Below are 14,393 nucleotides of genomic sequence, written 5' to 3' on the forward strand. Positions count from 1 at the left end.
ACTACCAGGAGACAGGCCAGTACATCAGGAGATGTGGAGGAGGCCGTGGGAGGGCAACAACTCAGCAGCAGGACCGTTACCTCCTTCTTTGTGCAAGGAGGAACAAGAGGAGCACTGCCAGAGCCCTGCAAAATGAACTCCAGCAGGCCACAAATGTGCATGTGTCTGCTCAAACAGTCAGAAACAGACTCCATGGGGGTGGTATGAGGGCCCAACGTCCACTGGTGGGGGTTGTACTTACAGTCCAACACCGTGCAGGACGTTTGGCATTTGCCAGAAAACACCAAGATTGGCAAATTCACCACTAGCGCCCTGTGCTCTTCACAGATGAAAGCAGGTTCACACTGAGCACGTGTGACGGACGTGACAGAGTCTGGAGACACCGTGGAGAACGTCCTGCTGCCTGCAACATCCTCTAGCATGACCGGTTTGGCAGTGGGTCAGTAATGGTGTGGGGTGGCATTTCTTTGGAGGGCCACACAGCCCTCCATGTGCTCGCCAGAGGTAGCCTGACTGCCATTAAGTACCAAGATGAGATCCTCAGACCCCTTCTGGGACCATATGCTGGTGCGCTTGGCCCTGGGTTCCTCCTAATGCAAGACAATGCTAGACCTCATGTGGCTGGAGTGTGTCAGCAGTTCCTGCAATATGATGGCATTGATGTTATGGACTGACCCGCCCGTTCCCCAGACCTGAATCTACATGAGCACATCTGGGACATCATGTCTCGCTCCATCCACCAACGCCAAGTTGCACCACAGACTGTCCAGGAGTTGGCAGATGCTTTAGTCCAGGTCTGGGAGGAGATCTCTCAGAAGAATATCCACCGCCTCATCAGGAGCATGCCCAGGCTTTGTAGAGAGGTCATACAGGCACACAGAGGCCACACACACGACTGAGCCTCATTTTGACTTGTTTAAAGGACATTACATCAAAGTTGGATCAACCTATAGTGTGTTTTTCCACTTTAATTTTGAGTATTACTCCAAATCCAGACCTCCATGAGTTCATACAGTTGATTTTCATTGATAATTTTTGTGTGATTTTGTTGTCAGCACATTCAACTATGGAAAGAACAAAGTATTTCATTCATTCATTCATTTTACTAACCACTTAATCCAATTCAGGATCGCGAGGAGGCTGGAGCCTATATCAGCAGTCTTTGGGCAGAAGGCAGGGTACACCCTGGACAGCTTAGAACAAAGTATTTAACAAAAATATTTCATTCATTCAGATCTACAACATGTTACTTTAGTGTTCCCTTTATTTTTTGAGCAGTGTATATCAGTGTGTCGGAATAAAAATGGAGTGAAAAAATCCAAATCCTTGTCCTCTTTCTTTTGTACGTTAGCTATTTTTTTTGTATGTTACATAATCAAAGACACTTTTTTTATGTTTTTGCTTGTGCTTTCCTTGTTTTTCATCCTGCAGCACTATAAGCCCGAGCTTACCGGGCAGCAGGATGGATAATCGACCAGCGCAATATAAACTTGAATGTTGAATGTTCAGTGTAACATGTCCTTGGGCTTTTTAAAACAACCTTTTGTCTGTGCACACAATATTTCCAGAAATAAATCCTTACTTTGACATGAGATGAACATGTACAGATGAACTCTCAGTCCAAAATAGAATAAAAATGCACATCTATTTAATTTAATTTAATTTAATTTAATTTAATTTAATTTAATTTAATTTAATTTAATTTAATTTAATTTAATTTAATTTCACATCTCATATGAAGTTAAATATGAATAAATATATTGACGATGTTGATGACACTGAAATCAGTCACTGAAAGGAAAAATTAGCTTTGGCAATTAATGTAATAGAAATCAGCCACATTCCCGACACTATGCTGTGATGTATTTTAATTATCAGTGCTTATTTCTTTAAAGTCAACCAGTTAGTGCTTCAGCTTCAGTCCTAATCTAAATCTCCTTCGCGTTGCCAGGTTTGCCAGGGTTTTCCAGCATGTTTGGAAAGAAGAAGAAACGGCTGGAGATCTCCGCTCCGTCTAACTTTGAGCACCGGGTCCACACGGGCTTCGACCCTCGGGAGCAAAAGTTCACCGGGCTGCCGCAACAATGGCAGAGCCTGTTGGCAGACACTGCCAACCGCCCCAAGCCCATGGTGGACCCTTCCTACATCACCCCCATCCAGCTGGCACCAATGAAGGTAGAGTGAATGAGCAGAGGGCATCTGGTCACAGATAACAAATCATTAACACCTATTGGTCTTCTCTCATCTTCTCTCTGTGATCGTATCAACTTATATTCTTCTCTGCACTTGTTTTACTTTTGTGTCTTTGCATTCTCACTCTGTGTAGGTGTCTGTCTCCTCTGTGCTTTTGTTTCTCACAGCTACACTCCACACCTGCTCCACTTTTTTTCCACAGAGGAAAAATCTCCATGCCATCTGGGCCACTTCACACCATTCAAATGTCCCCATCATTTCTGAAATTAAAGCCATGTTGTGTAGAGTCTGTTCTAATGCTTTAAAACTGCTTATAGCAATTTTGTGATGTGTAACACTAGAGGACTCCCTTGTTCCAAACTCATGTACAGTCACAGAAAACTAAAAAATAACCCTTGGTTACTCATGGCACATGACATATGAGGCATTACTTGAGTCACACATCCTACAAGTAATGGCGCATGCACTACATGTGTTTGTTACTGGAGTCTGTTTTACATCGATATGTCCAAATTTGTTGACTGTGGTTTAAATCGTTTACTTTTTTCATTTATTAATCAGGATGAAAAAAAAAAACATGTTTTCTATCTGTTTTCCCTTTCAGCTAGCTGCATGACTTCTCTGTAACTCCCCTGTGATGTGTGTCTCCTCTTCTCTCTGAGTGTCTCCTCTGATGTGTTGTTGTTTATCAATGGTTCTTATCACTTTGACACATTTGATCCACTGAAAATGGTCAGTTCTTTTATAGCCACATATGCACTTTTCAACATTTCCAATATATCTGTTCACCTATCTCTGGGTTGCAGCAGAACATATAATTATTTATGCAAACTGACCACCTTTTCTTACTTACTGGGGACTAAATTGAGCCAAAGGGTGTTTGCAGGGTCACTGCCTAAGATGCATCATTCATTTTTACTGCACTGTGTGTAGCTCCATCACACTGCATGTGTGACCCAAGCTGACCCTACAGAAGGCCAGCCACTGTTTGTTGTACGTGTTGCAATACAGCACTTGTGTACACCCCTTCTGTTAACCATTATAATAAGAACATGCAATTTTAAATTAAAGTCTTTGTGACTTAGAGCTCCAATGCAACCCTGTAGCTCTTAGTTGCATTAGGCAGTGAGACAAAATCCACTCTCTGAGGAACCATTTCCAGGTTCTGCTGACAGGAAAAACCCCAAAAAGTCAGTCAAATTTCGTTATAAAAGAACAGCAATATGCCACAGGAGATATCTCTGAAGAGGGGGAAACAAGAAAATAATTCTCTTGCTCTCTTCACAGATATCTCCCAAGAAAGTCCGGTCATCTGAAACGCCGTTGTCCAAAGTATGACTTCCTTTTCCCTTCAGTCCCCTCTCCTTTTCTTTTCCTCTTCTTTTTTTTAAAAATAGTCGCTTACACACTTTCACAACTCAGCTGTTTTCTTCCATCTTTCCTCTGTGGCCTGCTGCCATGCACTCAGGTGGAGGTGGCATGTCTGCAGGAACAGGGAGAAACATGGAGAATGATTGCACACATGACATAACATCGATACATGCCAAGTCTTCTCTTAGACCTCATAACCACTCTTCTTCTGTTTCCTTCGCATGAAGCCTTTGTAGAAAATACGCGACTAACTGCAATGGCATGTTCCCTTTGTTTCTCTGCTTGCTACAGAGCACCATCGATAATGATGACGATAATTATAATGATGATGATGATGGCTGAGATGTGAAGTGCATGTTGCCATGGCAGTTGATTCTGCTCTGCTGGGGGGCTCCACTCTGTAGAAAATAGGTCATAAAGGGTTTGCATGTTTTAGAAAAACCCTTTGTTCCACATCTTCATCTGACCTGATGAAGAACTGCCTCTCCTCTCTTCTCTTCTCTTCTCTTCTCTTCTCCTCTCCTCTCCTCTCCTCTCCTCTCCTCTCCTGGACAAAGTGCTTATTCTATGTAATATAACGTGTTAAAATCTGTGATGTTTTAGACTTGCTTGGATAAATGAGTAGAAGATGGACGGAGGTCAAGTTCCATTTTAAAATTTAAAGCTATATAAAGGGAGAATTATTTGTGGGATTGCTTAAAGGCAGGGGTGTCCAGCTCTGGTCCTCAAGGGCCACGTTCCTGCAGGTTTTCAACGTATCTCTGCTCAAACATAACTGACTGAAATGGATGAGTCATTGTGCTGAAGTTTATAGACTGTCAGATGTGTTGTAGTGTGTGTTGAAACAGGAATACAAACAGGGGCCCTCTAGGACGGACCTTGGACACCCCCACTTAAGGGCCTGAACATTTAAACGATGCTTTTAGATTTTATAATCAAGTGTTGTAAATTCATCAAGTCAAAATAAGAGATTTTTATGAAAGAGTTTGATTCAAAAAAAAAAAAAAAAAAAAAAAGGAGCTGTTATGACAGAAAAAGGTTTAGCACGGAGCGCATTGATTTGTTTTTGCCTGTAGCATAGGGAACATGCCACTGATAGTAGGAAGGAATGAAGATAACTGAATAGCTAGAAATAAAGAAGTTGAAGAAGTTCATAAACACATCTTAATATCCACAGCAAGTTACCTCCAGAGGTGGATACTAAAAGTTTTGTCCCCTGAATGCAACATGAACACAGCTCAAAAGAGGACAGCAGGTAAAAAAAAAAAATCTCCCAGAACTTCAAACTTGACCTAAAAACCTTTAAAACTGATTGAAAAAAAAACTCCAAATCTGTGTCTCTGATTTTTGCTTTGAGACTTTTCCTTCCTTTTTTCCTTGGTGTGAAGCTTTGAATAAAAAAAACTTAAAATTAACACCTTTTAAGTATATAGAGACATGTGTTTTCTCCGTTTTGTGCTTTTTTTAGGGGGAGGGGTTGAGTCATTTTCTCACTTTGCTACTCTCAGTAACACAATTTTTAGCTGCAGAGTTCTTTATTAATAGAAGTTGGTTTACCTTACAGTGAATTCAGTTTAATCCTCTTCTCACTGTCTTTAATCACTTTAAGTCACAAACTTTGCTTTACTTAACAAGGCATTTTCAAATCTCCTGAATGTTGTAGTCCAGTAGAGTTTTTACAAGTTGGCCATTGGCTCCATCGTTTAAACTATCTGAGATGAACAAAGTGGTGGTTTACTAAAGTTTCTATGAAACACATATAAATCAGGGTCCTTTGAACTGTGTGTGGATGGGTGTGCATGTGTATGTGTGTGAGTTTGCGCGTGTGTGGGTGGGTGGGTGTGTGTTTGTGAGTGTGACCCTGGCTCCCAAGGTGGGCTGTGTTATTTATAGTGTCTCACCCATGGCCTGATATCCTTCTCCCTCTGGTTGTCCTGACACTTGATTGACATTAGGCTTCCTCTGCTTGGCAGGCTCCCCCAGCTCTGTTTGCTGAGTGTGTATATGTGTGTTTTATGCACACACCAGGTTGGCAGGGATGAAGTGGTGTCTCGGCTGGCAGACCTCCAGAGCCGTCCTCACCAAACAACACACAGGGACAGAGTGCAATAAAAGGTTGACATATTGCGTGTTAACCTGCCTTTGTTTGTGTGTGCGTGTATGTATTTCTTTTGTGTGATTGTCTGTATGGGTCCAGCAGTTTGAGTTTGAGAGGTCAACAGCACGGTCATCATACAGAAATAACCACTACACCTGCCCTCTGGCCTGCGCACTCATTGTTTATTCACAAGGTTTGCGTACATGTTGTCAGACTGCTCATCTCAGCCGAGCATCAGTATTGCTTAAAGCTTTGACTCTCAGATCTATTCAGCCTTACCTCCAAGCCCCACCTGCCCTTAGCACATGTGCTGATCTATGAATCTGAGCTAGCAATGCTAATTCCATGCGCTAACAGCACATCAAAGTTTTTAAATGTCAACCTCTAAAAGCCTCTAAACTCTGAAAAGTTCAAGTATTTAGATGGCCTGTGACAGTACCTGTGAGTACTGTGACAATTAAACTTCCTCACTGTTATCCTCTCTCAATATGCTTAGATATGATGGAAGTGTACATGTGTGCTAACGTGTTGCGTTCATTAGCACTAACAAGGGCAGCGCAGCGGCTATTATTAATGCCAGAGAGGCTCAAGTTGCACCTTGACTTTGACATCCTCAAATTGCCAACTCCAGTGGAGCTGAGGGTGTAATTTACCGCGATGATGTCTGAGTATGTGCGTGCGTGCTTGTAGATGAATGTGTTAGCGGTGGTATTTATGGCCATTAGCTTGTTAATGCTATCTACTTGTTTCTGGTTGCTTATGCTTCCGGAGCCATGGGCATGTATTAGATTTCTCCATCTGTGTAAATGAGAAAACTGAATGACACATGTAAAATCAGAGAAGTTCAGGGGAGCCCATTCACCTGAAAGTAGTCAATATCTGTGTAAATGTGTGCTGTATTTAGAATAATTTCACAAGCTTACTTGCCATTAATCAGCCCTTTCTGACAGGGAATCAATGCCATTATAGTACTGATTCCAAAGCCACCTGACTCCATTCATAAAAGCCATCGTTTTCAGAACCAGAACACAGAAGTTACTGGTAATATGCTGCCATTTCCTAAGTGGTTTGGGTTAGTTTGCATTAGGATCATCATGTGAAGGTGCTTTTGTCAAAAAGATTTGAATGCTTTATGAGAAAGACCTTAGATGGACCTGTGGGCTTGGGTTGCAGTCAGACTGAGGGGACAGGTAAAGCAGCGAACATATTCTTTATTTTGCAAAGACTTGAAATGATGTTGATTTGTCTTGTTGAGGCTCTTTTTGTTCTTCAGATTTTCTTCTCAAACAGTTTTTCAAGCATCCAGGAACTTAACAAAAGAAAGCAAAAAAGTGGATGAAATCTGGTGTTCTGCTTTTTTTCCCTCCCAAATTTAACCTGAAAAGAGGTTTACACTTTAATACTTTACCAACTTCATCATCACTTTTCTTCTAAATGTTTACTGAATCAAGTAGCAGTCAGATTTGCATTTCTAACTATTTTTAGTTATGCATCGGATCTTTTCTGAATCGTTTCAGTGGTGTGTAGTATTATGTGTCTGAATTCTGTTTTTCTGATGACCCAGTTTAATGCAGCGCATTGCTGAGTTTTTGTGCCAGTTTGGGGTCAAAGTTTGGGGTCAAACAAATACAGTTGTTAGTACACTGACTCGAGACAAGTACCTCATACAACCTAATTTCAAAGCAAGCAGACTAGCTATTTAATTTTAAAAATCCTTTCCCCAAAACAAGGCTCATCCAATGACACGGGACAGGATGGACCCTCAGACTCCAAGCTTTGCCAACTTGGACTGAAACACATATGTAATCTCGCTGAGGACATGTGAGTCGAGCCAAAGCACAGTAAGCCAAATATCACCTGGGCAGGCATACCATGCTAACATTGTGCTGTAAAAACAGCTAACAATCCTCATTTTACTCAGAGCAGCTTCTAAGTAAATAATATGTAAATCTTTGTTTTGCACATAGACCCAGCATCAGCAATCGAAAGAAGACAGACACAAACAAATCATCATCTTTGAAGTTATCCCTCTCAATTTCACAATAGTTCACATTCACCAATAAAGGAAGCGGGAGTGATTGAATTTCCAATGTACCGATTGGTTATGTTATAGAGGACATTTCTCTTTGATGAATCAAGTTAATCCCGTTGTTGAGCACAATGAATCATTAAAACGGGTTTATAGTCAATTTTTCTGTTAAAATGATCATGTGAAAGATTATTGAATTTGGCATACACATTTTCCATGATATAGTAATTTAGCTGAAAGTGAACTGGGTGAATGAACTGGGTAGTGAAAGATGATGCTGATGACTGTAATCACTGCTGGTGGGGCAGGTAGAAAACACACGGTCACTTTGCATTGATGAAGGGATAAGATCTGGGGTTGGCTACATTTTTACAGTGATGAGTTGCTGGCAACACTGACCCCTTGGATTAAGACGTTTACAAATATCTTCCTGTTTAATCAAGGAGTTACCAACCTTTATTGTCATTTCCTTCATATATATAAATGTATATATGTATACAGATATATAGAATATTTATCAAACTGGCTACTGACAGCTTCTATATGTGTAAGCTTCGTCCTCTTCAGCTGTAGGTTTTCATGTAGTGTAGGTGGAGAGGTGGTGATATTTTCAGTAGCAGAACAGCTCGCTGCTGTAAAACCCATTATAGCTACACTGAAAATATCTTGACTTAGAATCACACTGGAAATATCCAACAGAATGCATAAAGAATGGTAAGATAAATTTCCATCACATGCGGTTGAAGATTGTCAGTTTTGTTTTGAAGTCTTGTTTTGAAGTCTTGTTTTGAAGCTTCAGTAACACTAAATCCATTTAACTGATGATGATCATTTAGTCTGGGTCAGACGGAAACAAGGCTGCCATAGTGCATGTGAAGTTGTAACAGAGTACTGCTGAGCATCATCCACACCACGTGGCAATTAGCATGACACAAAGGGTGATATGTGGTATTACTGTAAATGTCAGTGGGTCAGTGATGGCAGCCGCGAGCCCCCCCCCCCCACTCATCCACACACACACACACCAGCTTACTGGCAGGTGCAGAGAAGGGGAAACTCGATCATTAGGGTCTCCCAGGCTGCTTCTGGTGTATGCAGAGTCAGACTTGGAGTAGATTCATGCAGTCACAGCTGGGCAGAATGACTTATAGTGGGGGTGGCAGATCCTGGGACCTAAACTTGCAGAGGGATTGAGAAGGTGAAGCTTAGATGGTCAAAGCCAGTGGAAGGAGCGATGAAGACTGAGGAGGCAGTGGTGTTCAAACCCCAGGCACAGAAGGTTCATAAGCAGCTACAGGTGGGACGTTCAGCACTTTCTGCGTGTGGTGAGCCAAGACTGCATGCTGGTATGCTGGCTATGTATATTTGTCTGTGCAACAAGTCTCCCTACTCACTGCCAGCAGTTCAAGGCACTTAGTGAAAACAAAACAGTCAGCTACTTTTTTTTTTTTTTTCTGATGTAGTAAAAAGTGCACATGTAAAGGTCACAGATTTGATTGAGTTTGATATCTCCGTCTATTTTTGTTGCATTTCTACCACCTAAGTTTGACATTCAGTGAATTATGGCTGTACATAGTGCAGCTTGTTTTCTCATGTTTCATGAGAGAGTGCAGGTTTGTGCTCTAAGCATAGCCTAGAAGATATTTTTGTAGCTTTGCTGTGCATATACATTTAGAAACAGAGCTTTTACAGATAGTGTTTCTGATTTCACAGGGTCACTCAGTCCTTGCTTCAGGGGAGAAAATGCAAAACTGTCTTTATTGAATAAGGAAGAGGGATGTTATGTTGCTGACATGCACGCAGGGAGCTACTAATTTAGGGAAACATTTTATTGCCATGGCAATTTTATTGGGCAAGCTCTGAGATGCTAGACTGTTCAGGGTGAGAATGAATGAAGATAATGAGCAAGTCCAGAATGTCTAAAAAACATCTTTGTTAAAAGTCTGCTTTTTTGAGTATAAAAAAAACAGTTAAAAAAAAATAAAAAATGAGTGCACAAATATCTTCTTTTGCTATATATTCCCATTAAAACAAGTTTTTTTTTGTTCCACATCTGACAAAACTGCCTATGTGGTCTAACATGTCATACTCAGCTGTGGTGATCACTGATTTTATTAATGTTCATAGAACAAAGTTAGATATTATGATCAATACAATTTGATTTAAAGTTGAATTAGATTTTGACCTGCTGTGCATTAAACTCTGACTTACATTGATTTAGGATTAAATTGGTCAAAGCAGAAATAGACTCAAAGGAAAATAACTCCCGACTGATGTGTGCCTGTGCAGGCGTGCACCCTCACGGAGATAGAGAGAGCATCTGTCTTTCTTGGCACCGAGCTGAAGTGGATGGCATTGATTTAGACCTCTCTCACTCCTTCCTCTGCCGTGCTCCTCCTCCTCCACTGCTTTCTCACTTTGTCTTCTTCGTGCGGCTGCCATTCACAGTTGTAGTCTGCAAATCACCTCTCGCGGAGACTTCAGAGCCAAAGTCGGCAGGGTAATTTTTGGCTTTCAGCAACGCCCGCTGTATTCTGCCAGGGCGGCTCAAACTGTCCTGGCTAACAACTATCACTCTGTCTGAATGTGGGCTTTTTGGAAGGACATTTGGGCTGTGAATTTTAAACAGGCAAAGAAAGGAAAAAAAAAAAAGACTTGAGATGCTGTGTTTGGCTTAAAATACTGTCATTTTCCAAGTGGATTTATAGTGCTTCCCAATTTCTTGATGGGAAGCTGTAGAGTAAATGCTAATCCTTCTGAACACATCCCAGCAGAAACACTGCTGTTCAATCAGCTTGGTGTGAGAGTTTAATGGCTTGAGCTGTAGTATCCTCATGTGGCCAGATCATAAACTGCAACTCCCGCTTCAAATCCTACACTTCCTGATATAGAAGATTATTAAATAAAAATAATTTTTGATCCATGTGTCAGCTTAGCGAGAGCATCATTTCTCTGATTCCATAAATGTACTCTTTATTCCATCTGTGTCATCGTAGGGCAGATTTATTATTGTTTTCGTTGTAGTTTAAATGATACATTTATTTTTTTAATACCGAAATGACTGGAAAAGACCAATTGTTTCTGCTATATCGACTACTGCAGAATTGTCACTTAAACTAACATGAAGTTTTTTTTAGCTACATCCTATGTGTCCATGACTTCATCACTCAATATAACAGTATCGCTGTCAATTCATTGCAGTTTATGTTTATGTCAACTTATCAGTACAAAAGTACATTTTATCTTTAGCAAATTCCCCTGCACACAAACGCACCATTCATTCATAAGAAAGGAGCTTTGTCATCTATATTTGTGGATATGTTTGTGTGGTATATTGAATGTTATTGGGAACATTTAGTTATGTTTATGTATTTTATACGCTACACCAGTAGAGGGCGAACTCGCCTTAATGTTACGTTGTGTAGGCGGTGTTATGCGGAGAACGGCAGAATAAGAGATGCCGCATGGAGAAAAGAACCGTGCTTGTAAGATGTGCACGAGACGAATAAAGGAGAGAAGAAACTTGAGAGGTGTTGCACCTTTATTTCGGCCACGATGCAACATCTTTTTGGCGACGAGGACTAACAGGATGGCACAGTAAGGACGTGGCTGTCGGGCTAAAGACTTTATAAGAGGGGAGAGCGCCGTAAGTTACAGAAAAGATGGCGACCATCGGCACTCTAGCAGCGTTTGATGCTAAAAATCAAAGCTGGGAAGAATACTGTGAAATAATGGATCAGTTTTTTGAGGCCAATGAGATTGATAACGGGGATAAGCAGAGAGCTATACTCCTCAGTGTAGTCGGCGCATCTACATACAGTTTAATACGGAATCTCCTCAGCCCGAGTAAACCAAAAGAGAAGACTTACACAGAGCTGGTATCGTTGCTGAAAAACCACTTCGACCCAAAGCCAAGTGAAATCGTCCAGAGGTACAAGTTTGATTCCCGCAGTCGTAAGCCAAATGAATCAGTCGTGGATTATGTAGCAGAACTGCGCAGGCTTGCACAGGACTGTAATTATGCCAACACGTTGGAGCAAAAGTTGAGAGATAGGATCGTATGTGGAATTAATGACGACCGTATCCAAAGACGACTCCTAGCAGAAGCAGATTTAACATGTGAAAAAGCCTTGTCCATTGCAGTAGCTGCTGAAACCGCCAATAAAAATGCACATGACCTCCAAAATCCAAGAGCAACTGTGAAGTGCTTCAAGATAAACAAAGGCACGCATCAGGGAGGCGCGTTCAAGAGCGGCAGTGTTCCAGAGTGTTACCGGTGCAAAGGACAACACAAGGCATCAGAATGTAAGTTCAAACAAGAGAAATGTCATGCATGCGGAAAAGTGGGCCATATTGCCAAAGCTTGTCGAAACAAAACCAAGCAAAAAGGAAATGCTAAACCTGGTGTTAAAAAGGAGCAAGCTCGTTCAGGCTATCGTTCACATAATGTTAAAGAAAGGCAAGAGGAAAGCAACTCGGATAGTTCTGATGAAGATCCTTTCACATTACAAAGAATGAAGTTCCAGCTAGGGCGCATGAGTGAAATGCCCCTAAGAAAAGTTGAGCCATACACTGAGAGTATGAAACTAAATGGCAAAAGAGTGACTTTTGAGATTGATACCGGCTGCAGTCTCACCGTGATGAGTGAAAAGACATTTAAAACAATGTGGAAATCAAGCAAAACCCCCAACATTAAACCAGTGAGAATCAAGTTGGAGACTTATACAGGGCATCCAGTGACAGTTGTGGGAGCAGCTCAAGTCCAGGTCAAGTACCATAAGCAAAGAGCCAAACTGCCCCTAGTGGTCGTAAAAGGCGATGGACCTACTTTGCTAGGCCGGGGCTGGCTGGAGGACATTCAACTGGACTGGACAGAAATAAAAGCCAGAGACAAAGCTCGTCAAGTACATAGTATTCACTCTGAGAGAGATACTAAAGAGGCAAATGTGACTTTACAAGAAGTGCTATGCAAACATGAAGAAGTTTTCAAGGAGGAGCTGGGCACGTTGAAAGGCACCAAAGCTACCATCCACGTGAAAGAAAACGCAGTTCCACGCTTCTTCCGCTCCAGATCAATTCCTTATGCTATGAGAGCTAAAGTGGATGAGGAAATTGACAGACTTTTAGAAGAGGACATTATCACCCCTGTGAAATATTCAGAATGGGCAGCTCCGGTAGTACCCATCCTGAAACCAGTGGGCACGGTCAGATTGTGTGGAGATTACAAACTAACAGTAAATACAGTGTCCTCACTCGAGCAATATCCAATACCCAGAGTAGATGACTTGTTCAATGCACTTGCTAAAGGAAAGCAGTTTTCCAAGTTAGACATGAGTCATGCTTATCAACAAATACTCATGGATGAAGAGTCCAAGAAATACCTCACAGTGAACACGCACAGAGGATTATTCACCTACAACAGACTACCGTTCGGTGTGGCCTCCGCTCCGGCCATATTTCAAAGGACGATGGAGAGTCTTTTAAGTGGAATTCCTCTGGTCGCAGTGTATTTGGATGACATTTTGGTCAGCGGAGTGAACAAAGCTGATCACATCAGAAACTTGGACATTGTGCTTAAAAGACTGAAAGAGGCTGGACTACGTCTCAGAAGAAACAAGTGTACCTTTCTTCAGGATGAAGTGGAGTACTTAGGGTACAGAGTAGATGCACAAGGATTACACCCAGTGGAGAAAAAGGTCAAAGCAATCCAGGATGCTCCCGCCCCAACAAATGTTACAGAGCTCAAGTCATTTTTGGGACTGTTAAACTATTACAACAAGTTCCTTCCGAACCTTGCAACTAGGTTGGCGCCATTACATGAGCTCTTGAGACATGATGTTCGATGGAAATGGAATAAAGAGCGAGAAGAAGCCTTTCAAAACGCAAAAGACATGCTCAACACATCCGATGTTTTGGTGCACTACTCAGCGGACAGAGAGCTGGTTTTGTCATGTGATGCTTCGCCTTATGGAGTAGGTGCAGTATTATCACACGTCATGGAAGATGGAAGTGAGAGACCAATTGGGTTTGTTTCCCGTACTTTACAACCTGCAGAGACAAGATACTCACAGTTGGATAAAGAAGGGCTCGCAATCATATTTGGGATTGAAAAATTCCACAAATATTTGTACGGACGAAACTTTGTGATTTATACAGATCACAAGCCGCTGATTTATCTGTTTAACGAAAAGAAGCCAATTCCCCAAATGGGATCGCCAAGAGTGCAAAGGTGGGCTGTGAAACTCAGCGCATACAAGTACAACATAGTCTACAAACCAGGCAAACATCACGCAAATGCAGACGCATTGAGCAGATTGCCAGTCCCGGTCAAACTAAGAAAGGAGGAGAGGACTGAGCAAGTTCTAATGATGGACATTTTGGATGAGACATTGATACAAGCGAGTCAAATAAAGCAGTGGACCGCTAAAGACACTGTTTTATCACAGGTACATGAATACATCCTAAAAGGGTGGCCTGTAGTTAATGATCCAAACCTCAAAGCTTTCCACCAGAGAAAAATGGAGCTAAGTGTAAGAGATGGCTGTGTTCTCTGGGGAGCTCGAGTTGTAATCCCTACAAAAGGAAGAGAAAGGATGCTCAAACTATTGCATCAAACTCACACAGGAATGACTAAAATGAAAGGACTGGCCAGATCGTACATGTGGTGGCCAGGAATGGATCAAGATGTAGAAAGAACTGTTC

General features: G+C 41.7%; 1 protein-coding gene across 1 annotated transcript in view; it reads left to right on the plus strand.

Moving 5' to 3' along the window:
- Positions 1 to 1,956: 1,956 nt before the first annotated feature.
- pak5 (p21 protein (Cdc42/Rac)-activated kinase 5) overlaps positions 1,957 to 14,393 on the plus strand; it is a 46,153-nt gene continuing 33,716 nt past the window's right edge. The window contains exons 1-2 of the mRNA XM_079255781.1: positions 1,957 to 2,175; positions 3,481 to 3,525. Coding sequence (XP_079111907.1) covers positions 1,972 to 2,175; positions 3,481 to 3,525 — 249 coding nt within the window. The 5' untranslated portion in view covers positions 1,957 to 1,971. The remainder of the gene's footprint in view (positions 2,176 to 3,480; positions 3,526 to 14,393) is intronic.

The sequence above is a fragment of the Telmatherina bonti genome (genome assembly GCF_933228915.1).
Source record: "Telmatherina bonti genome assembly, chromosome: 16".
Taxonomy (NCBI): domain Eukaryota; kingdom Metazoa; phylum Chordata; class Actinopteri; order Atheriniformes; family Telmatherinidae; genus Telmatherina; species Telmatherina bonti.